This window comes from Carassius carassius, chromosome 41 (genome assembly GCF_963082965.1).
Source record: "Carassius carassius chromosome 41, fCarCar2.1, whole genome shotgun sequence".
NCBI classification, from domain to species: Eukaryota; Metazoa; Chordata; class Actinopteri; order Cypriniformes; family Cyprinidae; genus Carassius; species Carassius carassius.
The window spans coordinates 25,251,286-25,279,253 of NC_081795.1; the positions used below are offsets into that span (position 1 = coordinate 25,251,286).

General features: G+C 38.6%; 1 protein-coding gene across 2 annotated transcripts; it reads left to right on the plus strand.

Moving 5' to 3' along the window:
* The first annotated feature begins 11,651 nt into the window (after positions 1-11,651).
* On the plus strand, positions 11,652-27,948 carry cul3b (cullin 3b). Of its 2 annotated transcripts, XM_059533593.1 has the most exons (16): positions 11,654-11,904; positions 13,724-13,921; positions 16,153-16,266; positions 18,115-18,275; positions 19,429-19,543; positions 20,087-20,315; positions 21,092-21,237; positions 21,339-21,515; positions 21,983-22,153; positions 22,239-22,346; positions 22,471-22,595; positions 22,720-22,816; positions 22,892-23,023; positions 23,318-23,504; positions 26,663-26,808; positions 27,020-27,948. In XM_059533593.1, the coding sequence occupies exons 1-16, from the start codon at positions 11,842-11,844 to the stop codon at positions 27,149-27,151; spliced, it is 2,301 nt and encodes a 766-aa protein (XP_059389576.1). In that variant the 5' UTR covers positions 11,654-11,841; the 3' UTR covers positions 27,152-27,948. The 2 variants fall into 2 exon arrangements, with proteins under 2 accessions (XP_059389575.1, XP_059389576.1); XM_059533592.1 differs by having other exon boundaries at positions 11,652-11,904; positions 22,720-23,023.
* The last annotated feature ends 20 nt before the right edge of the window (positions 27,949-27,968 follow it).

Genomic DNA, 27,968 nt, shown 5'->3' on the forward strand with positions numbered 1-27,968 from the left:
TTCTTTCAATCCTCACCTGAATGTGTGGAACTCGGACTCACACTTGAAGCCACACCCCTCACTGAAGTGTCATCTTGTATACTCTACATCCTGTGCAACAACTGCACGGCAACTGACATCAACATTCCCAAGGCCTACCGGCTGGGATGGCTAGTGAGCCATGACTTTAATGACTTTGAACTTGTACTAACTGTCCTTGAGCCCATTCCACCTGCACTGATACCCGAAGGGAGTACAAGCAACACATTGTTCACTGCACCCTTCAAATTCGTCGCCATCACACCTGTCATGTCGGTGAGCAAAGACCAGGTGTGCAGAATGGATCTGACAGATGACCAACACCTCGAAGTATACACAGTCTCTCACCAGAACGTCAGTGAGACTGATGAAGCTGCTACACCTCTCAATAACAAACTGACTGATGACACACCGACGGAGGAGCCTTACACACAACCAACGCCACAGACCACTGCATGATACAAAGGACATGCTGCGTGCACAGAACAACATTGTGGGTTGTGCACCGTCTGACATCACAATGCCAGGGCTAGTAATGCCACGGAGCAAAAGGGGGAAAATGCCAATATATTTCCATGACGCATCATGTGCTGCACCACGCAGCACCAGAGCCACTGACAAGACACTGAAGCAGGCGTCATGCCAGCAGCAAGATGTGGCAAAACATGTGCCAGGGCGAGCTTAACCCAGTCGCCGCCCACGAAGCAAAGAGACTGCCCTGTCCAACCAAAGACAGCCCTCGCTTGTTTCTTCCTCCCATTTCTCTCTCTCACTCCCTGTTATCTGTACCAGGATGCTGCTGTGGTTTGCCGTGCTGTGCTGTCAGCCAAAGAGAGGACAGCTGCCACCGAGAGATCCACTGAGACTCCTGATCACCGACAACAGGGCACACTACCCCAGCACTGTAACCCAATACAGCTGGACAGGTGTCCGATGGAGAGAGGACTCCCTCACTCACACTGAGGCCGATGTCAAACACATGTTCAGCCAACATGAGAAAGTGACTGTTACACAAATGGAGTTAGTTGGACACCACCACCACTCCAAACAGTACCCGGGAGCTTTGCTCAGAGACGCCGCTGCTGCCAGAACTCTGTTTAACATTGGTATGTCCAGTGTCAATGCAGCGAACCAGACCGTAAACTCCATGAAACCGCTGTTAACTGTCTTCCAGAATGACTTTGCCCAGACTCAGCTGGTTACAGCGTTAATGACAGACATGCTGTGGGAGGTTAGCTCCTCCAATGACAGCCTAACCACGGGTAAAACCCCACCATACATGATACCCTTAAGCCTTGTGCTAACTGTGCTAGCTTACGCCATCTCCACGCCAGCCGACCTGCTACAAATACACCTGGCCAACTCTCTGGATAGCGCCATCCTACTGCATATCAATCCCAAACAGAGAGAAGTGAATGTGCTCCTGAACCAACCCATCAGCGAGTCAAGCCAAGTCTACAGACTTAAAGACATTGTCAGTGTCAGGTTGTGGAAAAGCAACACCCACACCAAGACACACATTCCAGATGTGGTGGCCTACCACGACAGCGACACACAGCTGTACCTGGCCCCAAACCTGCACATGTGTACTTTGACCAAAGACATTCATTATCTCTGCCTTAGCAAACCCTTCCTCAGACACAACGCTGAAGGAACCTGCGCGTTGCAACCCCTGGTCAGCAACACACGCTGCCCTGCCGAAGCAAAGCCTCGTATACAAGTCACAGAAACGCAAGCAGAGATTGTAGGTGACAGATGGCTCATCAACACTCCTGTGCGTACAGCTACACTGACCTACAACCAGCATGACACCGCCACCCGTGTCAACCTGCTTGACCAGAGCATGTGGATTCAAGTACCGAAAGGTGCCACCCAACACATTGACATTACTCCCATCGACACAGCCCTCCAAGCACTGTCTCAACAGCCCGTTCTGAACCTGTCATCTGCGGTCCAAGCCTGGACTGCTGCCGACACTGCACGGTGCATCTCCACTGTCATTGGTCACACCCTGACCCTTGGCGCGACCTTCATCCTATACAGGAGACTCAATGAGATGCGAACCTCTACAGCCAAACTCACGACAACCGTAGCTGGAGGTTCTCCGATGGAATCCCCGGAAAGGGGGTGCCAAGTCAAAGACACCACCGAACCTCATCAAGCTGAATCCTCAGCTCCAAGAACCACCTGCCATCATGAACCACCTGCCATCATGATCCACCTGCTACGCGACCATCATGATTCACCTGTCATCTGCCCATCGTGATGAGTGCCGTGCGATGATGTCCACACAGGGACTTCATCCGACGGAAGGGGGGATGTAACACTAATGAGCTGATGGTATTTCAGCTATCTGTTCCAAATTAATGAATCCTGACTCTCTAACACATTCTGCACTCGAAGACCAGAACGTGAGTAAACAAGGACCTTCGTTTTACAACATCTTCCAACATAATTCACCATTTGGGGCGCCGCGATGTCGGCAACATCCTGGCGTGGGTGACAGTTATTACACCTATTGAGGCTGTCCAGTGATACCCACGCCAGCCTCAAAGGAGAAACAAAAAAACACCCATATTCCTAAACACACACACAAACTTTTCTTTACGCTCTTTATGTAAGTCCTTAATAATATGTATTTGGAATAGGTTTGTGGGTTGCATAGAATGGTTAATCCGGTTATGCGAGGATTATAAATTGCTTTCTTGTAAATTGGAAATGCTTCTCCTAATTTAATGTTCTCAAATAGAATCATGAGTTGTAACCCTACCCCCCTGCTCAGGTCATAAAACTTTATGAACTAACAAACAGGACAGGAAAGTTTGGATATTTGTTTTATTTGTTTAATCGTCATACTTTGACAGACTCACTTATATAAAGCAAATTAATGAAACATTTATTAATCTGGAATTACGAACTTGCTAGAATATCACTGCTGAAATCTGATAAGCCATAACTTATTAGAGTGGGTGGTTCCCCAGAGACAAAAGAACGTTTTTCCAGCTTCAGATCGCGGACGTTCATTGGTTGTGCACGCAAACAGAGGCGTGAACCAGGCAAGCCATAAGAACTGACCCAGGAAGTTCCTGCCTCTCTTCTGCTTGTCTTCTTGCTCTTCTTCATGCTCTTGGTCCGCTCTTCTATCGCCGTTGATCTCAGCACGGCGGCTGAGAGAACAGCCTGTTCTCATGGCTCCTTCGGGAGCTTTCATCTCCGTTGTTTTCATTTCTTTTACTTACTAAGTTCCTCTCTACACAAGGAAGACGAATCATTACGTTTGTTGGACCTTTCAAATATCGCGCGATTCCACGGCAGCCCCGGAAGACACGAAAGAACAAGCCTAGCTACAAAGGACCATGCTCACACGCACGCTGGTCTGGCGAGTCACAAAGTGACCACATGCAAATTTCATTCTCTATGGAGATTTAAATGCTGCTTAAAGTTTGTCTATTACCTTTTCAAGGTGATTTGATTCGTTGTTGTCTTTCAAGGGTTACTGTCTTTGAGTTTGCATAACTGAGCGTAATTTTGTGATCACGCCTAATTCTCTTACTTCTCTCTCTCATCCTCTCTCACTCATTCTCTCTCTCTCTCTCTCCCTCATTTGGATTCCGTTATGTCTTGTACAAAGTTTACTGTCTGTATTGTCGTACGCGTATTTACTCTTTGTGATTTGTAGTTTGATGTATTATTAGTTAAATTATTAAAAACCAATATATATTCATGATTGCCTCTGTCTGAAACGCTCACACCACGAGTCAATGAAATGTCTGATCTTTAGCTACACGCTCTTTATTTTTTAGTAACCGAAATTTCATAATGATAGGAAAGTTGATAAGTTAATCTTACGTTTAGTTTGATTTGCGGTAATTTACAGTAAGAGATATCACTATAATTGACATGAAGAATGGAATATTGACGTATTAATGAGTAAATTACAGTGCCTTGTAATGAGTTATTGATATATACAATTGACCTATTTTTCATCTTCAATAATTTTAATGTAACTGTCATATGAGATATATATATATATATATATATATATATTAATCATATTCCTGATAAATTATTAAAATTCCCTATATATCATTTGAGTTAATTATAATGTACAACCCAGTGCGGCTACACGTGTTTGCAGTCCGCTACTCGGTACATGAACGATCGCTGCACTTTGGCAGAATTCAAATGAGCCATTTTAATCTAGATTAATCTGTGATTAATTAATAATTAATTAAAAATGGTTCCACTTTATTTTGACTATACATATTTCAACTAACTCTCATTAGAATATTAGTAGACTAGGTTAGCAGAATAATTTTACATGTAGTTGCAAAGTTACTTATAGTCAGTAGAATGTCCATCAAAATAAAATGTTAGCAGATACTAAACAGACAGTCTTTAATTAATTAATACTGTAATTACTGCCTGTTGACATGGCATTGCAAAGTTACTTGTAGCTAGTAGACTATCTAAATAAAGTGTTGTTGTATAACATTTAAAATTGCTATCATGAAGGCTTATCTATCTTAAAAACTACCTGACTAAAAGAAAAAGTTTACTCTATGTTAAATAATAATTTGACAAAGTAATTTTTAAATAATTTGGACATTACCAGGAGAAGAATGTTTTAGAAGCAACCAGACATTTTATACAGACTTTTTGTCTTTGCATACATTGCATACTGTTTTATATTTAAACATTGTATAATAGCCATTGTTTAATTAGGGTCCCATAGTATGCCCTAAGGCAGGGTTGGGCAACTCTGGCATAGGCTGCATCTACATTAATCCAGATAATCAGAAACTGCCACTATTCTTGTGCCACAATCACTTAATTACCAAAACATCTTGCCACTTATTGGTGAATCCAGGTTGCACTCAATCAGCATTTCATACATATTCTAAAACGTATTTGCTCTCATGTTTTGCTGCAGGATAGCAAATGCAAGTAAAAGTTTGTGCCATCATTGCAGGAACACAATATAAAGATTATATATATTTAGCATAACTGTGAAGTAAAGAGTACACAACAGGTACATACCAGTATAAACATATTTCTGCCAAGACCACTATAAAATTATTAACACTTTGCATGTTTGAATTGACAGTATGGTTCTATTAAAACCTCCTCGCTTATCCATGCAGCCATTCATGAATGAGCAGGGAAAGCAGCAATAACCTCTTTTCAATTACAAATTACAAAATTATGACAAATCTGAAAGGAGAAGAATGTCCTTCTGAACTAGCAGAGGCTGGGGCAGCATGCACCTTACAGGAGAGCAGCAGCAAAGGAGTGTGCTTCTTTAATAAGTGGCTGAGAAGGACAGCATGGTCCTTTAATGCAGTACCTGAAAAGATTAAGCAATGTTCAATACCCCATATTTAAGCAACAAGAGTTTTGGCCTTACCGAGATTAAAATCCAGGTAAGGGCAGATGGTAAAATCCACATACTGTGCGTTAAGTAACAAGCATGTTACCAATAAATTAGACAGCTTTAAGCAATATGCTTAAAGAAATGGCATCTCCAAAACTAGACGAGCCTTAAGCAGCAAGAATGTTTCATAAATCAGATTAACAGCTTTAAAAACAAGCCTCAGCTGTGGTAAATTTAACTGGGTACCACAGTGACGAAATACAACCCTAAAGCAACAAGCATGACTAACAACATACATATTACTAAACAACTAGCCTCAAACAACGAGTAATATTTGCCAATACCCTGATAGCTTTAAGCAATGAGAATAGAAGAAGAAACTTGGCTGCGTAAAGACATTCAGAGATATTTTGTATTCATGTACACAAAATTAAATATGGTGAGAAGCTGTGTGGGCAATGAATCTCTCTCGCAAAATTCCTGGTTATACATTTCCTTCTATAAGGAATTTGCCTTCTATAATTTGCTCCTGAGCAAGCAATAAAACTTTTAAGGAATTCTGTGACAGTCCTCGTATTCCTATAGGTAGACATTGATCAGCTGAGAGTCAGCCGATGCAAGCTTGACTCACGTGACGTGCCAGAACTAATGCTATGCTTGATATATCTATTCTGTTTTCAAAGTCCACACTACAACACAAAAATGCTGTTTTCAAACTTATCCAGCATCTTCAAAAACAAAAACACCATTTCAAGTGAAGTGAGGGAAAGTGACATTCAGCCAAGTATGGGGACTCATACTCAGAATTTGTGCTCTGCATTTAACCCATCCAAAGTGCACACAGCAGTGAACACACACACAACCTTAGGGTTAGGAGTCAAACTCTCTAACCGCTAGGCCACGACTTCCCCATCTCAGTGTGGACAAAAGCTCAAAATGTAGAGAAAAAGATGTGTTTTCAAATGTATCTGGAATAATGTAGCCTAGACGTAGCCCTAGTGTTGCTCCATCTCTAATCAAACACACCTGCCTGTAGATTTTTCCAGGTGTGCTTGAACAGGATTGGAGCTAAACTCTTCAGGCCCCTGGACTTCAAGTGACAGAATTGCCCAGTCCTGCCTATCTATGACTGAAAATAACAAGAATGATGTAGAATAGGTAATGTCATTCTTAGTCAAGTATTATTTATATTTATTTATGCTTTATTTCTACAGAAAACATTATTATGACTGTGCGAAGATACTCCATATCTTCAAACTCCATCAACGGCTCTCGAAAGAATGAGATTTTGCACAAGCCAAGACGATACGAGGAGACTGTGAACAACAATAAATGGGCAAAACTATATGATGGTTCACACGGGCGTTCTTCCAGTGCCTATGCTAAACCAGATATTGAGAAGTTAACAAACAGACATTACCTTCAAGATTATGTCAACAAAAACAGGTGAGTTAGGCTTCAGTCATTATGAAATAATAACTAGCACTTAGTAACTTATATGATAATCATTATATTTAACATTTTAGAGCCAAAGTCAATACGGTAACTTTCCTGTTGCCAGTGGATGATATTTATACCAATCGGCCTGTACTGGCCGAACACCTGTCAGAAAGAAGCACCTGTGAACTCCAAGCCATAGCGCAAACGGACTCATGAAGTCTAAACTAATGGAGAGAAAAACAGAAACACCCGCAAAACGGATGCTTGAGAAGCTGACAAAGAGGAAGTGCAGTAATGCGGTCAAACTCTCTCCCAACATGTTTTTAGCGCAAGTCCTGTGGTTTATTTATACCCACACCTGACCTCATTGCTTTGACTCCGCTTACAGATTTGGTTTCTCAAATTCATCCAGCTGAAGAAACTCAAGTCATCTCTTGGTCAGTCTCGCTCTGGCGTTTGAATCGGGTGTCTGCTTGTGTGAAGAACCAGTGGAGACGTGCGCTTCTCTCTCACTACACTGAGTTTAGTGCAATTATTACTTCATAGTACTTTGAGGGATGAACATTACTTTGTTTATAACTTTCCACGAAATCTCCCACTATTTTATTCAAGTGTTAGCTTGCATAATTTTAAGTTTACTTATAAACATCTTTAAAGCGATAGTTCACCCAAAATTTTTAATTACATATCTGTCATAATCCAATCAGTCTCAAGTTGTTCCAAACCAAAGAAAGATATTTTGATGGTAACCATTCTTCAGTCACCAATTTGATAGTGAATACCTCGAGTTTTTACACTGGTTGCTCAATATTCTCCATTCTCTATCATATTGGAAAAATAGATCTGGCAAACTAGTCAGTGCATATTTGTGTTTAGGCTTTGGAGAGCGTCAAAAGATTTACACCTACATTGTGTTTTTGCAAGCTTGTGAATCCTCTCACTATAAAAAATACTTCATGAGATCCTGAGCCACTGTAAAGAATCAGAATCTCATGGTTTACCTGTAAGTGAACAGAGCATTTAATGTTACAAACAATGTCAGTGCACCGATTTGTTATCAATAAAACATACATGCTGAGGTCCAGTAAATGTGGGAGGTTTGCACTCTGTGGGACTATCTCCATATTCCATCAGTATAATATACATCTGTCTCCTTTCTGTAGTATCTGGGAAGCTTCAAGAGAGAAGAGATAGAAGAAAAAGGGGAAAGTTACATAAAGAAAACAGTTACATGTTTTATACAGTATTTTATTATTTATTAATAAAATTAATTTATTCTGGAATGGTGGAATACAATTTAACTCTAACAATGTATTACTCTAAACTATCAAGTAATATTTCTGTTCTTAAAAAAAAGCAAATACAGCACATATTTTATCCACTACAAAACATATAATAAAAATGGGAAAAGGTGTGTAAAAGGAGATGCTTAACAATAAAAATATGTTAATTTAATTACAGAAGTTAAATTAATTACAGAAATGTTTTTTTTTGCCAACATTTTTTCAAAATATCATCTTTTGTGCTCAGCAGACAAAATAAATTCATACAGGTTTGGATCAATTTGAGGGCAAGTAAATGAATTTTCACTTTTTATATGGACTTTTAACTTGATTCAATACTGAATCTTCAATGTACAGTAATATGATTCAAACTAGTAAAATGTTTAAGCAAAATAGAAATTATAAAAAGATTAATGATATTTGTAATCAAATATATTTATTGCAATTTTTTCTCTAAAAAAAAGTTATCCTACTAAACGATGGGAGTAAAGCCCCAAAATACTTCATTTTTATTACGCTAGAGTTTGTACAGTCAAATGCATAACTTTCCAAAATAGACTACATTTGACAGTGTGTGCAAATACATGCACACAAGATAGTTAAGTCTTTGTCCAGTGTTTACCCTATTTTTGTCCCGAGGTTATGACCAATAACATTATTTTTGTACACTTTAAAACTAAAGTTGCTGCTATCTCATAACCTTCTCACACAAGCACTGCTCAATCTGCCCATCTGTTTTTGTTGCAGTCTCCACAATTTTGGTGTTGTTCCATCTCTTTAATTTTGTTTTCTACTGTGAAACATCAGCCTGAGACAGAAACTCAAATTCAATGCGCAAGTGCTACATCACTCCTCCTTTCATCCCTGCGGAGCTCACCCATGGGACTCGAAACCGGTGTGTGGAGCAGGTGTTGCTCATTATCATTTACTCCACCAGCCTCACTCTGCTCTCGACCCCACCCTAGTCTTCACATGGATGTTTGGGTGACACATGAACTGCAAGCAGACCTATTCCTCAACTACTCTATCTAGACTGCACTGTGACATTAGGTGTGTTCGACTTCATGCAGCGCCGCGCAGATCTACTGCCTCTCTTCAATGCCCTTTATCACAGCCAAAACAGTTAAGATGTAAATTGGCAATAGGCCTCCATTAAGCTTGGCGCTGATGTGAAGGTTGGACATGCCAGCAAAACTGATGTGGACTGCCCTTGTACGAGTCTTTGTTTTTTAAATTGACAATTTTAGATAATCTCAGTTTTGACAGTTTTTGCTCTTTATCTATTTATTATTTCTAACATTTCATATTTATGTTCAATATGTTTATGTAATGTTAAAAATATTTGACAATATGAGCTCTATATGTGTGTATATATATATATATATATATATATATATATATATATATGGTTTCCACTCACCTAAAGGATTATTAGGAACACCATACTAATGGAGATTTGTGGGATGCACATTCAGGGCACGAAGCTCCCGTTCCACCACATCCCAAAGATGTTCTATTGGGTTGAGATCTGGTGACTGTGGGGGCCATTTTAGTACAGTAAACTCATTGTCATGTTCAAGAAACCAATTTGAAATGATTCGAGCTTTGTGACATGGTGCATTATACTGCTGTAAGTAGCCATCAGAGGATGGGTACATGGTGGTCATAAAGGGATGGACATGGTCAGAAACAATGCTCAGGTAGGCCGTGGCATTTAAACTATATATATATATATATATATATATAATTAAAGTCTTACATAACATACATGATCAATAAATACATGCATACATAAAGTCATCAACTTTCCTAGAATTCTCACCTTTCAGCTCTTTCCAAGCCTTAGGCATTCTGTCTCTTTGTGTTCGTAAAACAAAATGGCTATTAATGAACTTGCAGATGGTGCAGATGTTGAAATCCATACTGGACATTAAACACATTTAGATGTGATGTTTTGTAGCTACTGAAGATTGAATTATTTACAATAATAATACATAAGACCAAGTCACTCAGGTGGTCGTGTATGTTGGTTTAAACATTTAAATGTAATTCAAAAACTTCTTAATAATTTGTCTTCAACCGGGCAATTTCATATGCGGGCTTTTTTTTTTTTTTTTTTTACAAATTTGTCATCAGGATGGGGCAGGTGTTTTATTTTATATAAGGACAACGGAGGGGGTCATAAACAGCTATTAAAAGCCAAGGGGATGTAGACTTTTGTAAACAACACTCTAGATAGGTCCGTAGGTCTAATGTATTGTGTTAATATGAAGGAATTCTCTTTATTGATTTTGACAGAAATTTTTCTCCGCATTTTTAATTACGCATTGTACAGTGATCAGTGAAATTTTGTATAGGTTATTCATTCACTCAGCTATACACACCAATAAAAATTTAATAAAGCAAAATATATAGCCTAGCATACCATTTAGTTAAATGATAATAATAAATAATAATAATAAAATAATAATGCCATTTTCTTAACATTTCTGTCAGGATGTTTTCCTTACAGCTGACATTGAATTATTGCCTTTTTTATCTTCCATGGATCGATCATTAACCTCCTTGACCCTCGTGCTTAATAAAAAATAACAACAATACTGCTCCAGCCAGCAATAAACGAGGATTCCAATGAATACAGTTCTTCTACATCGACGATTTACAAAACTGTCTCAGGAGTCCCAAACATGGATGTCTGCTGCGGGTTACAGAAGCAGCAGGACAACACGAGGGAGAGCGAGCATAACACCTGTTCATAGTAAATTCATAAAAATATGTTTTTATTATTATTTATTTTTTCAGCGCCAAATCAGACTGAAGACTGGAGCAATGATGCTAAAAAATTCAGCTTCGTATCACTGGAATAATTTATATTTTACAATATATTCACCAAGAAAACAAATTGGAATAATATTTCAATTTTTTTTTATATTTGTATTTCATAAGTGACTAAAATCTCTTACCAACCATAAACTATTGAATGGCATGTATCTATGTATAAATGAACATAGACAAATAATTATTTTATGTTCTTTTTGTCTCTTCAGTGAGTCTGTGGCGCTGTCTGTCAGCGGTTACTGGGGGTCCAGGCCTCGGCTGACAGAAGACTGACTCTCACAGACCTGAAGATGAGTCTCCTTCTGTGCTTTTCCATCTGACAGTTGAAGAAGTATACAAAACATCTATATTGACATTTCCAGTGTGAAGAAATAGCAGCCCGGACGCTGTCTCTGATTGGGTCAGATAATAATAGAAAATACATGTTATTAATTCATTTAATAGCTATTGCTGAGGGGGATAATTGTATTTATAGCAATAGACAAAATGTCATTAAATTTGAATATATGACTCAAAGTGCACGGTTCAGGAAGACAACATTTTGACGTACGGAAAACAGCCAATAGCACTTCTGTAATCAGCAATAAAGTTATTAATCAAATTACTCGTTTCTAAAGTATTCGAGGCTGACTATATTCAACAGTCTGCAGTATATTTAAGATTCTGTAAGATCTCGCGAGAGTTTCTACGGAGACTGAGACTCTCGTGTCCGCCATCTCTAAGAACCCGAAAAGTGGCTGAACGCAAAGCGGCTGTCAACAAGTCCGAGAGTGAGACTCATAAAGAAGGTCAAGCGGGGCTCAGCGCTGCCTCATTATACCTGCTCCCCGTCTTTTGTCGGAGAAGACTTTCATGTGAAAGGAGACAACGGCGGGGAAAAAGACAGACATGTCAAATCTCAGCAAAGGGGGGACTAAAAAAGACACCAAGATGAGGATACGAGCCTTTCCCGTGAGTATGAGCGCTCCGAGCGGGCGAGAGCGTCACTCGAGCTCCGGGGATCCGAGCGGACAGGCCTGTGCTGACAAATACCTTCACATCGCATCCGTGTTTCCCAAATCCAACAAATAACAATCATGATAGGAGTTTCTGTTTTGTTTAGGAGCTTTGCGTTGCTTTTACGTCAAGTTGATTAACGTTACCAATGAGAAGTGAGCGAGACTGTTAGCTGGCTAACCTGTTCAACAGCAGCAGATGATCACAAATAAATGCGCAGAGACCCAAATACACTGATTCAACTGCAACGATTCCCTCATTGAGCATATACAATCAACAGTACATTTGTCACTATTCAAAACATTTGTTCTAGTAACGTTAACGGTGTTTAAAGGAGATCGGTTTGCGTCATACATGTACCGTTTGCATGTGTATGACTTGACACGTTCAGTGATTGCCTGCGAGGAAACGTGTTCAGGTGCACAAAATCACGAGCAGAGAGAGAAAGTGATGAATCATTCGTGACATCAGGCGGCTCTTGTGCTGAATCACGTCTGTTCAGATGTCTGAATCGGATGCATGTTCACAGGATGTTTCTTGACAGTTTTATGTCGAGCAAATATGGACCACCCAGAACACATTTATTTAAAAAAATGAGATGAATCCCCTTTTTCATATCTTAAGGAGACAGTCAACTACCATGTTATGTCATAAAACATCAAAGCAAGTGGCGTCCATTCAAACAAATGCTGGATATTTTCTTGAAAATACATTTTTGAGCATCTACCGTTCCCTTGAAGTTCACACAGGTGTCCTGGCAGAATATATGGACTATAAATTGTTATGGATTAGTTGTTGATAAGTACAAAATGGCACTGTAATTTTTGTTTGAATTTAAGATGGTGTAGCTGTTGATTTTTATTTAATTTTTATTTCAAAGCTAATCATCTTGCTTTAAGATAAATGCCACATGATCTGTTATTGCATATTGTTATGCAGCAGCATATTTTTATTTCAGCGTAGATTAGTGTAATGTCTAATTTAGGTTAGATTGATTTTATGATCTGTTTGCAATTTAATATTATGGTGAGCCACAGTAAAGGCCAAGTGATAACTATATTAGCATCCACAATAACATTGTTTATTTCATGTGTTTTGTCATCTGACGCTTTAAATGCTCGAGCTCTTTAAAGCAGAATGGATTCTGTTTTGCTGGCAATGTTTTTGTTGTTCATTAGCTGAATAACAGTAAATATTTAAAATTGATTCTGACATTATTCTGTGTCGTTACCCATATAGTTGTTTGGTTTATCTTACTCTTGCAGACTTTGGATGATTATTAAAACTTTACAGTACTGTCCTTGGCGTGAACAGCCTTAAAGGGACAGTACACCCAAAAATGTAAATGTTTATCATCATTTACTCACCCTCATGCTGTTTCAAACCTGTATGACTGACTTTCTTATTTGCGGGACGTAAAAATATGTTTTGAAGAATGTTTGAAACCAAAGACTTGCTGGTAGCCATTGTCTTTCATAGTATCCAGAACTATAGAAGTCAATGGCTACCGTCAGCTGTTTGGTTACAATATATCTTCTTTTTTGTGTTCAACAGAAAACAGGTTTGGAACAACATTAGTGTGAGAAAATAATGACAGGATTTTCATTTTCTTATCCCTAGGAGGAAGTTGCAGCTTCTGTAAGCCCGTATGTACAGATGTTGCGGTTAATAGATAACATTTAGCATATCAGTTGAACTCGTGTGTCCTTCATTGTGTCGGTAGCTTCATCTGTCACCTCTAATAGTTTCCCCTCTTCTCTCTATTTAATCTCAGATGACCATGGATGAGAAGTATGTCAACAACATCTGGGACCTCCTGAAAAATGCCATCCAGGAGATTCAGAGGAAGAACAACAGTGGGCTGAGCTTCGAGGAGCTCTACAGGAACGCCTACACCATGGTCCTGCACAAGCACGGGGAGAAGCTCTACACGGGCCTCAGGGAGGTGGTCACCGAACATCTCATTAATAAAGTAAGAGCCAGACGTCTCTGCGGTGAGGGGACGGTGTTTCCACAGCTGGCAGATCTCCTGACCCTGTACTGGATCTGGCACGAGAAACAACACATGTGCACATTTATGCATTTGGTAGACTCTTATGTCCAAAGTTCATGCGTTCCCTGAGAATTATATCATGTGCTCTACTGTTTAAGCTACAGGAAGATCTGATTCAGTTCAGTGGAAAAAGATTATCAGAGGGTGGAAAGTAATGCTTGGAGGAGATTACAAGTAAAGACCAACATGAATGTTTTGCACAAAAATTAGCTCAGGTTTTCAAATGTGACTTGTCTGTTTAGACCAATGCAAAAAAGGCAGATGGGCTATGAAAATGAAATGAAAATGCGAAATCCCTCTCAGAAAGTTGTAAACCTACGGTCTGTTTCAGATAGGGGTGCACTAGTCTCACGTAGCCGGACTTGTGACTGACAGGTGAAGGTCTGGAATCTATGGCAGCTTTCATTGGTCAAGCCCCGCCCATGAGACCATTTGACTGACATGTCCAACAACCAGTCACAGTTCATTTCGTTCAGCATCATGTTTCAGGACGAGGAAATAATGCCACAATGACAGACCGGCGTGTAAAACTTTCTGACGTATTTTAAAGATTCTGTGACGTGAACCTTAAATATTTCACATACTTTTGAAAATCCAGCGTTTAGTTGATCGTGATGAGCTCTCGTTTGTCACAGTTGTGAACACTACAGCTTTCTTCTTTCCTGAGAGGGTTTGGTGTCACGGTATCTTTGTTTCCCGACAGAACATTAAAGAACGCAACGTCTCACAGAAATCCTGTAGAATTCAACCAATCAGATGATGACTTTGACACTCATGTTTCCACTTTTGTGTGCCATATGCATCAGACGTTCAGCCAGCGGTCTGTGTGTGAGGTCTGAGGCTGAGACTAGGGGTGCACCAGTGTATCGGCTGATAAAACCAGTGATCGGCTCTATCTGACATCGGTTTTAATCAGCTGATGATTAGAGACAGAAGAACAGGTCAGACTGCGTGTAACTTGTCATACAGTACTATAAATGAAGAAAGTGTCTCCAATGTTCTTTAAGTAACAATAATGCAGTATTGTTTTAATGCAATCTGACTTTAACATCTCTTTAAAACAGAGCTGCTAACACAGGTTCTGTTTGACCTTATCGATCATCTTAAGTTAAAGCAAGGGTTGCCTGGTCCATGCTTTCCCCCCTTCACAAATATTTTGTTAAGAAACAAAGCATCAGCTTTCCGATTGGCCCATTTTATCATGAAGATCAAACAATAAATGTCATTTTAATGCTCTTAAATGTGGTGGGACAGATGGCTTTATCTGTAGCATCGTCTCTTTCACTTTAATAAAATAGTGTGAAATATACATGAATGAATAACAGAAGGTCTCATGTAATGTTTCATCAGTGTTTCAATAGTTTCAACGATTAAACAGCTTGTTAAAACACTTAACGTTACACTCACCTCCAGAAAGTTATGCAGTGTCCACAGTTGGTCAGTTAGCAGAAAAAGACCAAATCTCGAGAGGAGCTTGTTTAGGCATGTTTGAATACATCAGGCATGACGTCAAGACGTATTCACGAAAATGGTCTTGTTCAGTTGAAACGTTTGTATACAATAGTTTCATTTGAGTGTTGTCATTATTTCTGAAAATAAATACCAGGTGAATACAGTAGTTTGAGTTCTGTTATTAGTTTTAACCTTTTATATTTTATAGTAGTGCACCGAATGAAAGGGTTTTCAGTATAGTTTACACAGCATCAGAATTATTTTCCTTAAGAAAAACTGACATGTAGGCCTACCTGAAATATTTACAAGTGAATCAATAGTGTATCAAATTGTGTAATACTGTATATTGTCATATTATCTGTGACTGTTATCATACTGTCTATACTGTAGCTTAACCACCTGACAGCATAAGAACAGCTGAACAGCTCAAGACCTTACCACCAAACAGCAGATAGCGTCCCTAGATCTGACACTCACTTTAATGTTTTGAAATAGCAGTTCAGATGTCTGCATTCACTATCAAGCACAATAATACAGAGACAAGAGGGCCGGCTCCGTATTTTTCCTCTGCTTTTCACTGTCCTTCTTTAACAGATTACACCAAGTTGAGTTTCTGTTTGCTGGCTTGATATGATGATATGATTTAGCAGGAAGCCTTGTGTATCCTGTACTTATGTCCAGTTTTTGTCTGTTAAAAGGTACGAGAGGATGTGTTAAACTCCCTGAATAACAACTTCCTGCAAACACTGAATCAAGCCTGGAATGACCACCAGACGGCGATGGTGATGATCAGAGACATCCTGATGTACATGGTGCGTCCCTATCACAACCTTTCACTGTATGTTGCTGGGTTTTGTCTTTGTGCTCCTCTTCGAGTGGAAGTTTGTAACAGGGCTTGCAGTGCATCACTGTGCTGCTATACCTCAATCATTCTGTTAGCTGTATTCTCAGTTGTATTTATCGTAGGGCTGGGCGATATGGAGCAAAAAATATATCTCAATATATTTTGCTATATCACGATATATATCTCGATATCTTTACAGGAAAAATAACCCCCCAAAAACTACTGCAAAAACAAATATGCCAAATATTACATGTTTAGGGCCCTATGAAACGTTTAATTTTTTTCTTCACCTTATGTTTTATTGTTACCTAATTCTGTGTTTTAGCATGTGTAACTATTTAAATGCATAAAAACAACTTAATTAGTTAAAAAAATTCTTAAAATAGCCTTATGTGAAATGTTTTTTTCCCTTCAGAAATTCTGTGTATTTACATTTTTCTGGTTATCAAATGAAGGCATAAAACATTCATTTAATTTATCTTTTAATTATTTAAAATTAAGCAAACTTTATTTTTTGGTAAACAAAGGGGATTTACTATTAAAAATAAAAAATGGAAGAAATGTGTGATTATTCCTTAAAAAATTATGTTCGTTTCATTTTAATAGTAGTAGTAGTGGGCTATGTACATTCTGCTGAACAATAGTAATAGATTTCTGGCAAATACTTTTATTTTGATGGCTTTACCGTTACAGTTCTGTGTATGTGATACTACAGTCTGTGATTTGAGCTAGTTTTACTCGAATCAAACGGTCAGATGCTCATTAAGTGACTCTCAGTGCAGTTCTGGAGATGTCCCTCATGTGTTCACGTCTTTATTAGTGAGAGGAAAGACGCTGAAATCAGCGCGAGCGTCACGCGCGCTTCCGTGTGTTTAATGAATGAAGACGCGCTTCTGCTCCATTCATTAACACAGAAACGTAGAACATGCAGGATTCATATTTAAATAGACTTTTCCGGCTTAATATTTACAGATATTAGCCCATATCGTGATTTGATGTAAGTGCATGACCTACTTTTGATTAATTCATTCAAAATTTGACAAATTCCGTGCCATTCCACGTTAAACTGTAAATTCCGTTTTTATGACTGGATTCCGCGATTCCCTCCGCGTTTTCTGCATCGCGGAAATCACTGGGCCCTACAGTAGACATCTGCCTGCTGTTCGCCCGACGCCTTAAAACCGATTTATCTCCATATAATGGAGCCAGGGTTTTTTTTTTTTTTTTTTTTTTAGACTAGTTCTGTACACACGAGGGGAGGGGGGACAAAAGCAAGGAGGCGGGGGGCGAGCGAGCACAGCACAGAGAAGGCAAACAAGCAAAGTGGCGGAATCAGAATTAAATATAAACAATATATTGATATATACGATATGTCAAAATCCATATCGTGTTTAAAAAATATCTCGATATATTTTAAATATCGAGATATCGCCCACCCCTAATTTATCACTTCTATAGTTTCAGGAGAGTTGGAGGTAATTGTGTGTGTCTGCATCTTTCAGCAGGGGAGCGTTAAAGGGATAGTTCACCCCAAAACACTAATTCTCTGACTCTAGTCATTTCAAAACTTGATGGCTTTCTTCTTTGGAGCGTAAACAGATATTCTGGTTCACATGATATTTTGAACTCTTAAGATGTGTGTTTCGTAAGCTTTTGTTTTGCTGCCGTTCCAAGCACTGTATAATCTTTAAGGGAATTAAAATAAGCTTTACTTGTTCCTTCTGGATGGTTGTGAATTATGTTTCTCCATTGCTTGGAGAAGAAGAGCTTCACCTCCTTTATGAGCCTTCTCTCCTCTCTCTCTGTCTTTGTTCAGGACCGCGTGTATGTTCAGCAGAATAACGTGGAGAACGTCTATAATCTGGGTCTCATCATCTTCAGAGATCAGGTGGTCCGTTACGGCTGTGTTCGGGACCATCTGAAGCAGACTTTACTGGACATGATTGCCCGTGAGAGGAAAGGAGAGGTGGTGGACAGGTGGGCGTCTCTGCTTTGTTTTATCAGCGTCACACACACATATAGACCATGCAGAAAACTCTGAGTCATTATAATATGGCCATTTATTTGGTTCACAAACACTTATTTGTTTTTAATCTATCAAACCCTTCTTTTGCTTGTTTTCACACATTAATGACAGATTTTACACATTTTTCAAATCCTGTGATTTATATTATGTGCCTCATACGTACTCCTAGGTAAATGTGTAGCTAATTTAAGCCAATACTGATCTTTCTTTATTTGCTTGGACGTTGTTCTCTTCACTTCAATTCAGTCTTTCTCATTCCCCCTTTTCCTTTTTCTGTTCTGTTGCCCAAAATGCTTTCTCCCTCTGTTTATTTTTGACTTTTGAGAGTCAGAGTCGAGTTGATAGATACAGAGGGTAAATGATCACCATGTAGAAGCTAAATGTGTTTGCATATAAAAGCTTATATTTGGATTTATAATAAATATTATGCTACATGATTTAAAAAGTAAAATCTAACTCCACATTTGGGATTCAAAACGACAGCACAGATGATATTTTAAATGTATAAGTATGAAAACTTACCAAAGGAGTGTTGTTTTCTTTTGAAAGTTATATATGAAATCGGCTTGATCAGAAATCCTTAAGGTGGGTGTGCTGCCACTCTGTATACATGAGTGATTTACCTAATGAATTAAGTGATAATGCAGGAAATATTATCTTGAACATATTTCTGATAATTAAGAAAATGCATTCAAATTCAAAGCCACGTACAGATGTTAAACCATGAAAAAACTTTATGCTGTTAGATACGAATCCCCAAATTAACCCTAAATGTAATGGGACTCTTATTTTGAAATGTATTTTTACTTTATAAAGCGCAGTGGTCTGTCTTTGGAAGATTATTAATGACATTAGGCTGTATCACAAATAATGTTTTTTTCCATCCCCACATTTAAGACCTCTTAAAATGATTTTATAGATGTTTGTTATAGCATTTAATATAATTAAGATTTACTTTAAATTTCGTAAAACTTTATAAGGACATAAAGTCATTGTAAATGTAAACAAAATAAACAACCCCCCCCCCCAACAGAAACTGGTCATTAAATGTAACGGGGAAAGTTTTCTCGGTGTGTACTGGAGTAAGTGTCTTTCTTCATTCAGGGGGGCCATTCGTAACGCTTGTCAGATGCTGATGATTTTGGGCTTGGAAGGACGGTCCGTTTATGAAGAGGATTTCGAAGCCCCCTTCTTAGAAATGTCCGCTGAATTCTTTCAGGTTGGTGAAGCAAGATTACACTTTATTGCATTTCTATTTCTCTATCAGCAGATCTGTAATTTGTATCAGAGTGAATGTGTATATTAGCATCTTCTAGTAAAAGTTGACCCAAACATCAAAATCTGTAACTGCTTATCAGTGATCTCATTTACTCACTCTTAGGTTGTTCCAAAACTCTATACTGTAATTTGTCTTTCTTTTATTTATTTATTTTTTTTTGTTTGTTTTTTTTGTTGATGCATTGCATTGATAAGATTCACAGTGACCAAACTCCAAAGAGGATAAAATCACTTTTACTATAAAAATAGTCCAAAATCTGAAGAGACTAAATTTGATTTGAATTGAATTGAATGTAGTTGATCTGACTTTTATGTGAAGAATCCTCCAAAATATGTTTGACAGGGGGTCTAGAATGACATGGGTGTGATTAAATAATGACTGCATTTTTAATTAATTCATTAATGTGATGTTTTCTTAAGATTTTGGTTTCTCTTTATGGTTTAACCAAATTCATTTCTTTAATTTGAATAATTTTTTTTCCAGATGGAGAGTCAGAAGTTTTTAGCCGAGAACAGTGCAAGCGTGTACATAAAGAAAGTGGAGGCACGGATAAACGAGGAGATCGAGCGAGTGATCCACTGTCTGGATAAAACGACGGAGGAGCCGATCGTGAAGGTGGTGGAGAGAGAGCTGATCTCCAAACACATGAAGACCATCGTAGAGATGGAGAACTCGGGCCTGGTGCACATGCTCAAGAATGGAAAGACTGAAGGTCTAAAGCTGCTTGGCTTGCAATTTTGTACAATATTTAGCAGATTCGAGATAACAATTTAGATTACTTTTTAATTTTAAATGTTCAACTTATTCAAGTAACATTCTCTTTATTAAAAACCATCTGTTTAAAGTTTGCCCACATGAACTTCAACATGGTGTAAATGTTAAACAAATTAAATTGCTAAATATCTTTGCAGAAAGGATGCGTGAAACGTGAAGACATTGTACAAACTTGCCTTAAAAATCCTATATGTTCAGAAATATTATAAAATAAAATGTAAAATGCAAAATATTTCTTAAAGGTAAAGGCCATTTGATTTCAAAATGACAAAGTATAACAGAAGTAGACTATTATTAACAGTATATATTTTTTTAAATCTTGAAATGGAAAGTGATTTCTGTGTGAGCAGTGCTTCACTATTCACAGTGGACCTTTGCTGATGTGACTGTACGTTTACAGTGACTAGGCAGTGCACTAAATACATAATCAGCCACATGTCTACTGTACTCATAGATGTGACTTTGCAAAAACACGATTCTGTTTTTGCAGCTTAATATGTATTTCTTATACAAGATCAAAATACATTTTAATTTATCACAAGCAAAGACAAAAGCATTTGATAAATTAGTGATTACTTTGTTCCTAACTTCAGAATGAACCATTTAATAAGCATGCATAAAACATTGAGTGAGCTGTAAATAGAAGAAACTTGACATCAGTGGTTTGAAAACGTGTCTGTGATGTATAGAGATGACATTCGTCTGTGTGTGCAGATCTGGCCTGCATGTACAAGTTGTTCAGTAGAGTGCCGAATGGCCTGAAGACCATGTGTGAGTGTATGAGCTCCTATCTGAGGGAGCAGGGCAAAGCTCTGGTGTCTGAGGAAGGAGAAGGCAAGAACCCCGTCGACTACATCCAGGTACCAGAGATGATCTCTTCTTCACTTCACTAGCAGAACACAGGACATGTGGGAAAGAGCCTGATGTCCAAACCTCCCTCTTTCTCTCTGCTCTTCTCTAGGGCCTTCTAGACCTGAAGTCACGGTTCGATCGCTTCTTGCAAGAGTCCTTCAACAACGACCGTTTATTCAAGCAGACCATCGCAGGGGACTTCGAGTATTTCTTGAACCTCAACTCTCGCTCGCCCGAGTACCTCTCGCTCTTCATTGACGACAAGCTGAAGAAAGGAGTGAAAGGAGTGAGTCGTTTTCTCTAGTCACACGATAAGTGGATGCTTTGCTCTGGGCCAGGATAGAAAATAGAGCTGAGAGAGTATTTCTTTATTTTCAATCTTCATTATAGCAATGCAGTATCAACTCTTTATGTGGATTATGTGCAACAAACTTCCCAATTCTGTAAAACGGGTCGCATAAAAAACAGATAATAATTGTATTGTCACTGTATTAATAATATTTTAATGGCATCTTTTTCGGTGAACTATCCCTTTAACTGATTACCTTAAATGTCCATTAATATTGGCGTCAGTTCATTCTGCTGATAACACTTTCAGCTGATTCGATGAGCGTTTTTCTGTTTGTTCATGCAGCGTTATTCCTAAAATCAGTCCTTTAGTGTAGATTGTGGATGAGTCTGAGTATATATCTATATATATATATATATAGCCACAGACCTAAGGTGTATGTCTGTGGTTTGTCTCTCTTTTAGCTGACGGAGCAGGAGGTGGAGTCGATCTTGGATAAAGCCATGGTGTTGTTCAGGTTCATGCAGGAGAAGGACGTGTTTGAGCGCTACTACAAGCAGCACCTGGCCAGAAGGCTCCTCACCAACAAGAGCGTGTCTGACGACTCGGAGAAAAACATGATCTCCAAGCTGAAGGCAAGATGTGCTGCTGTACAGACACAGGCTCAGCGTACCCTAACACCGTGTGTGTTTGTCTCACCTGATGTTTCTCATCCCATAGACGGAGTGTGGCTGTCAGTTCACTTCTAAACTGGAAGGCATGTTCAGGGACATGAGCATCTCAAACACCACCATGGATGAGTTTCGGCAGCATCTTACGACGACAGGGGTGAGATGCAGATGGTACTCAACCAGAACAAGTCTTTTGTCAGCTCTGTCTCTGCTGCAGATCTCAACAGTTCGACTGTGTGGTGATTAGAGTGGAATAGTGTTTAATTGGGATTTCCTCTTAGGTGTCTTTAGGTGGTGTCGACCTCATAGTGAGGGTGCTAACGACGGGATACTGGCCGACCCAGTCAGCGACTCCCAAATGTAGCATCCCCCCTTCACCGAGACATGCTTTCGAGGTCTTTAGAAGGTGTTGATTGCTGTATTTGTCAGTAGTTTTTATGTAAACTCATTTGGGAAGGACTTTGACTTTCAGAGTCTCTCCTGAGGTTCTGTGCATGCGTTCACAGCCGCTCTCGACTCTTTGATTGCAGGTTTTATTTGGCCAAGCACAGCGGGAGGCAGCTCACATTGCAGCATCACATGGGGTCAGCAGACCTCAATGCCACTTTCTATGGGCCAGTCAAGAAGGTAACGAGCCGTCACAAACTGTCAAAAGAATTGACTTGTCTTACAGTGTTAAACTGTGTTTTGCGTCTTCTTCAGGAGGATGGCTCAGATATGGTCGGCGGGGCTCAGGTCACAGGATCTAATGCCAGGAAACACATCCTGCAGGTTTCCACGTTCCAGATGACAATCCTCATGCTTTTCAACAACCGAGAGAAATCCACATTCGAGGTACTGCACTCGTGCCACATTTGGTCAACTTATCAAAGGTGTACCTTTTTCAAAGTTACTGCCCAAATGACAGCTTTTGTACTTTTTTTTCTTAGTGTATAATTGCTTTAATTCCTAATTTTATTCCCAGAGATTGAAAAAAAGAAAAAAGAAAAACAGAAGCATCAGTACCAGAATATGCATTAGTTGTACTGGCCTTCGATCAGAGTACTCAGTAATCATCCTGTACATTGTATTAAAAAGGCATTGCTGTATTTTCCCCACATGTCCCTGTTGTGTTTCCACTCTTGGCAGGAGATCCAGCAGGAGACAGATATCCCCGAGAGAGAGCTGGTGCGGGCGCTGCAGTCTCTGGCCTGTGGGAAGCCCACACAGCGAGTCCTCACCAAAGAGCCCAAGTCTAAAGAGATCGAGAGCGGCCACGTCTTCACTGTCAATGACCAGTTCACCTCCAGACTGCACAGAGTCAAGATTCAGACAGGTAACGCTCTAGAGAACATAAGACAAGACTACTTGTTCAGCTATAATGAAAACCCATATAAATGCAATTTAGCATTCATCTTTCAAATACTTGTAATAAAAGTGTAATAACTTTTCTATTTTCCTACATTTTTAAATTGTATTTATTATTGTAATGGCAAAACTCTTTTACTTCAGTGTAGGGCTGAACTCGATTACAAAAAATGATCGAGGCAAATTCCTCTGCCTCGAAGCCTCTTTTAATTTATTTTAAATCTCACGTCAGGTTCTTTCGCAATGATTTTTTTTTAATGTGACACAACACGTTTACGTCACCCACAAAGCGGAAGGAGACACAAGCGCTGAGTCTGAAATCGCATACTGCAAGGAGTCAGCAGTGTTTGATTTGAGGGCGCGTGCGTGCAAACGTAAAGAGAACATCGTGGCATGTGTCCATTGCAAGATAAGAGCTGGCACACCACAACTAGGGCCCAATGATTTCCGCGATGCAGAAAACGCGGAGGGTACGCGGAATCCAGTCATAAAAACAGAATATACAGTTTAACGTGGAATGGCACGGAATTTTCCAAATTTTGAATGAATTAATCAAAAATAGGTCATTGCACTTACATCAAATCACGATATGGACTAATATCTGTAAATATTAAGCCGGAAAAGTCTATTTAAATATGAATCCTGCATGTTCTGCGTGTCTGTGTTAATGAATGGAGCAGAAGCGCGTCTTCCTTTATTTACACACACTGAAGCGCGAGTGACGCTCCGTCTGCTGTCTCACTAAATAAGACGTGAACACATAAACAACATCTCCAGAACTGCTCTGACAGTCACTTCATGAGCATCTGACCGTTTGATTTGAGTAAAACTAGCGTCACATCACATACACAGAACTGTAAAGGTACGTCAACCCGTCAAAATAAAAGTCCGGTTAAAGACTATTGTTCAGCAGAATGTACATAGCCCACTACTAAAAAATCTATTTTATTATTTTTTTTAAGGTTTAATCACACAACATTTCTTCCATGTTTTATTTCTAATAGTAAATCCCCTTTGTTTACCAAAAAGTGCAAAAATGCATTCTATGCATTTAAAAAATAAAAATATTTTTTTTTTTTCTAAAAAAGGAAACTTAGTTGTTCATTTTAAGAGACCCAGGAGTCTTATTTTCTCTTGCATAATTAATATTGCACTAAGCAAAAACACATTTTATCCGATTACTCAATTAATTGATGGAATTTTTGGTAGAATACTAAATTACTAAAATATTCAATAGCTACAGCCCTACTTCAGTGTCACATGATCCTACAAAAATCATTCTACAGGTTCAAATCACAGCTTTTACATTTACATCTTATTCTCTTTGCATTGGATTACTTTTTCTCACACATACAGTTCTTTTTAAAATATATATTAAAAGATGGCCTCATGAAGACTGCTGAACTTTCTTCTCCAGCATCCTGTTCTTCTGATTTCAAGCCTGCAGCTTCCTATCTTCCTCACTTTTTATCTTGGTGTTAAAGGACAATTTGTTGGATAGTTTTGTTACAAGTACCTTCATTTAAAATTTGCTAATTCTAAATGATTATTCCTTTGATATTTATTCTTTATCTTCAGATTTCAGGTGATGATTTCACTGGATATATAAGAATAAATATAACCTTTCAAAGTCAGGTGCTGCTGCCTGTGTACTGCTGTTACTGGGAAAGCCGCTATGTTTCTGCCGTCCCGAAAGTGACACCTGCTGGCAGAGAATGAATTTGCATTTTCAATAAGCCTCTGTTTTTGTGCAGACCATTGTGACAATTAAACCATATTTTTACGCTGCAAATACAAGTTGTAAATGTGAACTGGAGGATTGACAAAAAGATAATGCATTATAGAAGTCCAAACGATTAAGACAGAAATATAACAGTTGATAGTTTGAACTCATCCATTTTCTCAAAAATGGTTTAAAGGCTAAAATAGGAAGTTTATCATTTTATAAACAGTTTGTTTTTGTGGAAATCTATATCTGAACTGTAAATCATGATGTTTACAGTCATTATACGGTTTAATATGTTACCATAAACATCGCTCCACCTCACTCATATGGTATTCATTTTATTTGCACAGCTCTTAAAAAGTCTTAAATCTGATCTTAAATTCCTGCAGAGACTCGGAAACAAGAACACACACAGATATATTTGTTATGCTCTCCCATTCATGTAAACCATAGTAAACTTTTATTTCTGAGAGGTGTTTGCATATACTTCTGATTAGTGCACTTTTAATTATTTTATTTTTTTTCCTGTCTGGAAGCCTGGCTTATTTATTTGATGATCGGATGAGCTCTTAAACAGGTGGTGACTATTAGCACATAACGCTTTTTATTAGCATGGGCTGCCACTGCTGGAAAGTGCTGGAAAAGTGCTTAAAAAGTGCTCCTAAAAACCTGGAAACCTGCTTGAAAAGTGGCCAATTTCAAGCAAAATTGTCAGTTATCAGACAGTTATCTGTTAAATATTGTTTCTCATGTGCCCCTGGAGCACAAAAGCAGTCTTAAGTCGCTGGCGTATATTTGTAGCAATGGCCAAAAATACATTGTAAATTTATAGATTTTTCTTTTATGCCAAAAATCATTATTAAATTAAGTAAAGATCATGTTCCATTAAATTATTTTGTAAATTTCCTACTGTATATATTATAATAAATATATCCAAACGTAATTCATGATTAGTAATATGCTAATATAATAATTTCTCATTTGGTTTTTTTTTTTTTTTTTTTTTTTTGCACCCTCAGATTCCAGATTTTCAAATAGTTGTATCTCAGACAAATATCGTCAGATCCTAACAAACCAAATTTTGAGAAATTGACACTGAAGACTGGTTTTGTGGTCCCGGCTTTGAGAATCCATATCTGGGCATCCCTTTACTAATATATACTGTTAAAAGACCAAGACTGTAAGATTGTTACATTTCTGCACACGTCGCTCATCCCTTATAAATGTCATATTATGAGTGTATTGTGGTCTTCCTCACAAATATAGTATTTCAGGATAATGTGCATCGTTAAACACTACAGTTTCATACAGCACCATCCATGCTGCTTTACTACAGATCTGCTGGCTAATCATTCGGAAAGGGTTTTCCTCTAACCTGTGTGTGTCTGTCATCCCCACAGTTGCAGCCAAACAGGGAGAATCGGACCCTGAGAGGAAGGAGACGCGACAGAAAGTGGACGATGACAGGAAACACGAGATTGAGGCGGCCATCGTTCGGATCATGAAGTCCAGAAAGAAGATGCAGCACAATGTTCTAGTAGCAGAGGTGTGAGACTCATTTTACTGTGGAAAGAGATTAAGTATTGAAATATTAGAGAGCTATATATTAATCTGCTTAAAAGTAGAAAAAGTGTTCAGCTACACCTTTGAGAATGAGTGTTGAACAGATGTTCCGGATGTTTGTGGAGAATGTAAAGTAGAAAGTGTTTTTCCTGTTTCTAGAGCTTCGGTTTGATCCTGTGTGTTTCTGTCTTTAGGTGACCCAGCAGCTGAAGGCACGATTCCTCCCCAGTCCTGTGGTCATTAAAAAGCGTATTGAAGGACTTATCGAGAGAGAATACTTGGCAAGAACACCAGAAGATCGCAAAGTGTACACATACGTAGCATGAACAAGGAGCGCAATTGAAATGTGGCATGAGAGAGCGAGTGAGAGTGCAAGCGTTGTTTTGGGACTTTGTTACACGCCTCACATGGGATGTTATTTTATTTTATTCCCTTTTTTGCCTTTGTTGTCATTCGTGCTGGGAATAAACTGAGAAGAAACCTCTCATCTTCTAATGAACTTGTTTTAAATTGTTCTTTTGGATTCCCACAAGGCTTCCCACTGGATTCAACACTTTTACAGAAGGTCTTGGTCTCTATGAGAGAAGTGATCTGTGTGTGTGTGTGTGTGTGTGTGTGTGTCCTCACCACCCTACAACCCAATTAAAATAGTAAGCCACACAATTTCGCAGCATCGGATCTCATTATGACCATTCATATCATGAAATACCTTCTGAGTTATTTTCTTTTATCGGTGTAAGTGTGTTTGTGTCTGCGGCACATTATTGGAGGTTCAGGTGGAGTGACACACAGCATATAATACGGTGGTTTGGCTGTCTTTTCTGTCTGTATTTCCCTTGCCTTTTTTTCTCGACGTTTGTTTCATGTCTAACATGGCCAATTGTAAAAGATGACTTAAAAGCGTTTTATTTTGAAGGGTCCTCTGAAAGCAGTTTAAATGGATGGGCAGCAGTTTGTGTTTTCAGCATTATTATATTTCAATGTGTATAAATTGTAAAATAATTGTTATTGTACTCAATGCTGGAGTGAACTGTACAGGGGCTTGTTTTGATCATTAAATGTAGAAAAATACAGAAAAACAAAAACGACAATAAAAGGATTGGCCGTTTTGGGTCAGACTGTTTTTCTTGTTCTGATTTTCCC

Excerpts from the sequence above, each read along its gene's own strand:
- cul3b (XM_059533592.1), top strand. The coding sequence starts at position 11,842 with ATGTCAAATCTCAGCAAAGGGGGGACTAAAAAAGACACCAAGATGAGG. Across the intron at positions 21,238-21,338 it reads ACCCCGTCGACTACATCCAG|GGCCTTCTAGACCTGAAGTC; the intron begins GTACCAGAGATG and ends GCTCTTCTCTAG. Across the intron at positions 22,154-22,238 it reads ACATGATCTCCAAGCTGAAG|ACGGAGTGTGGCTGTCAGTT; the intron begins GCAAGATGTGCT and ends CTCATCCCATAG.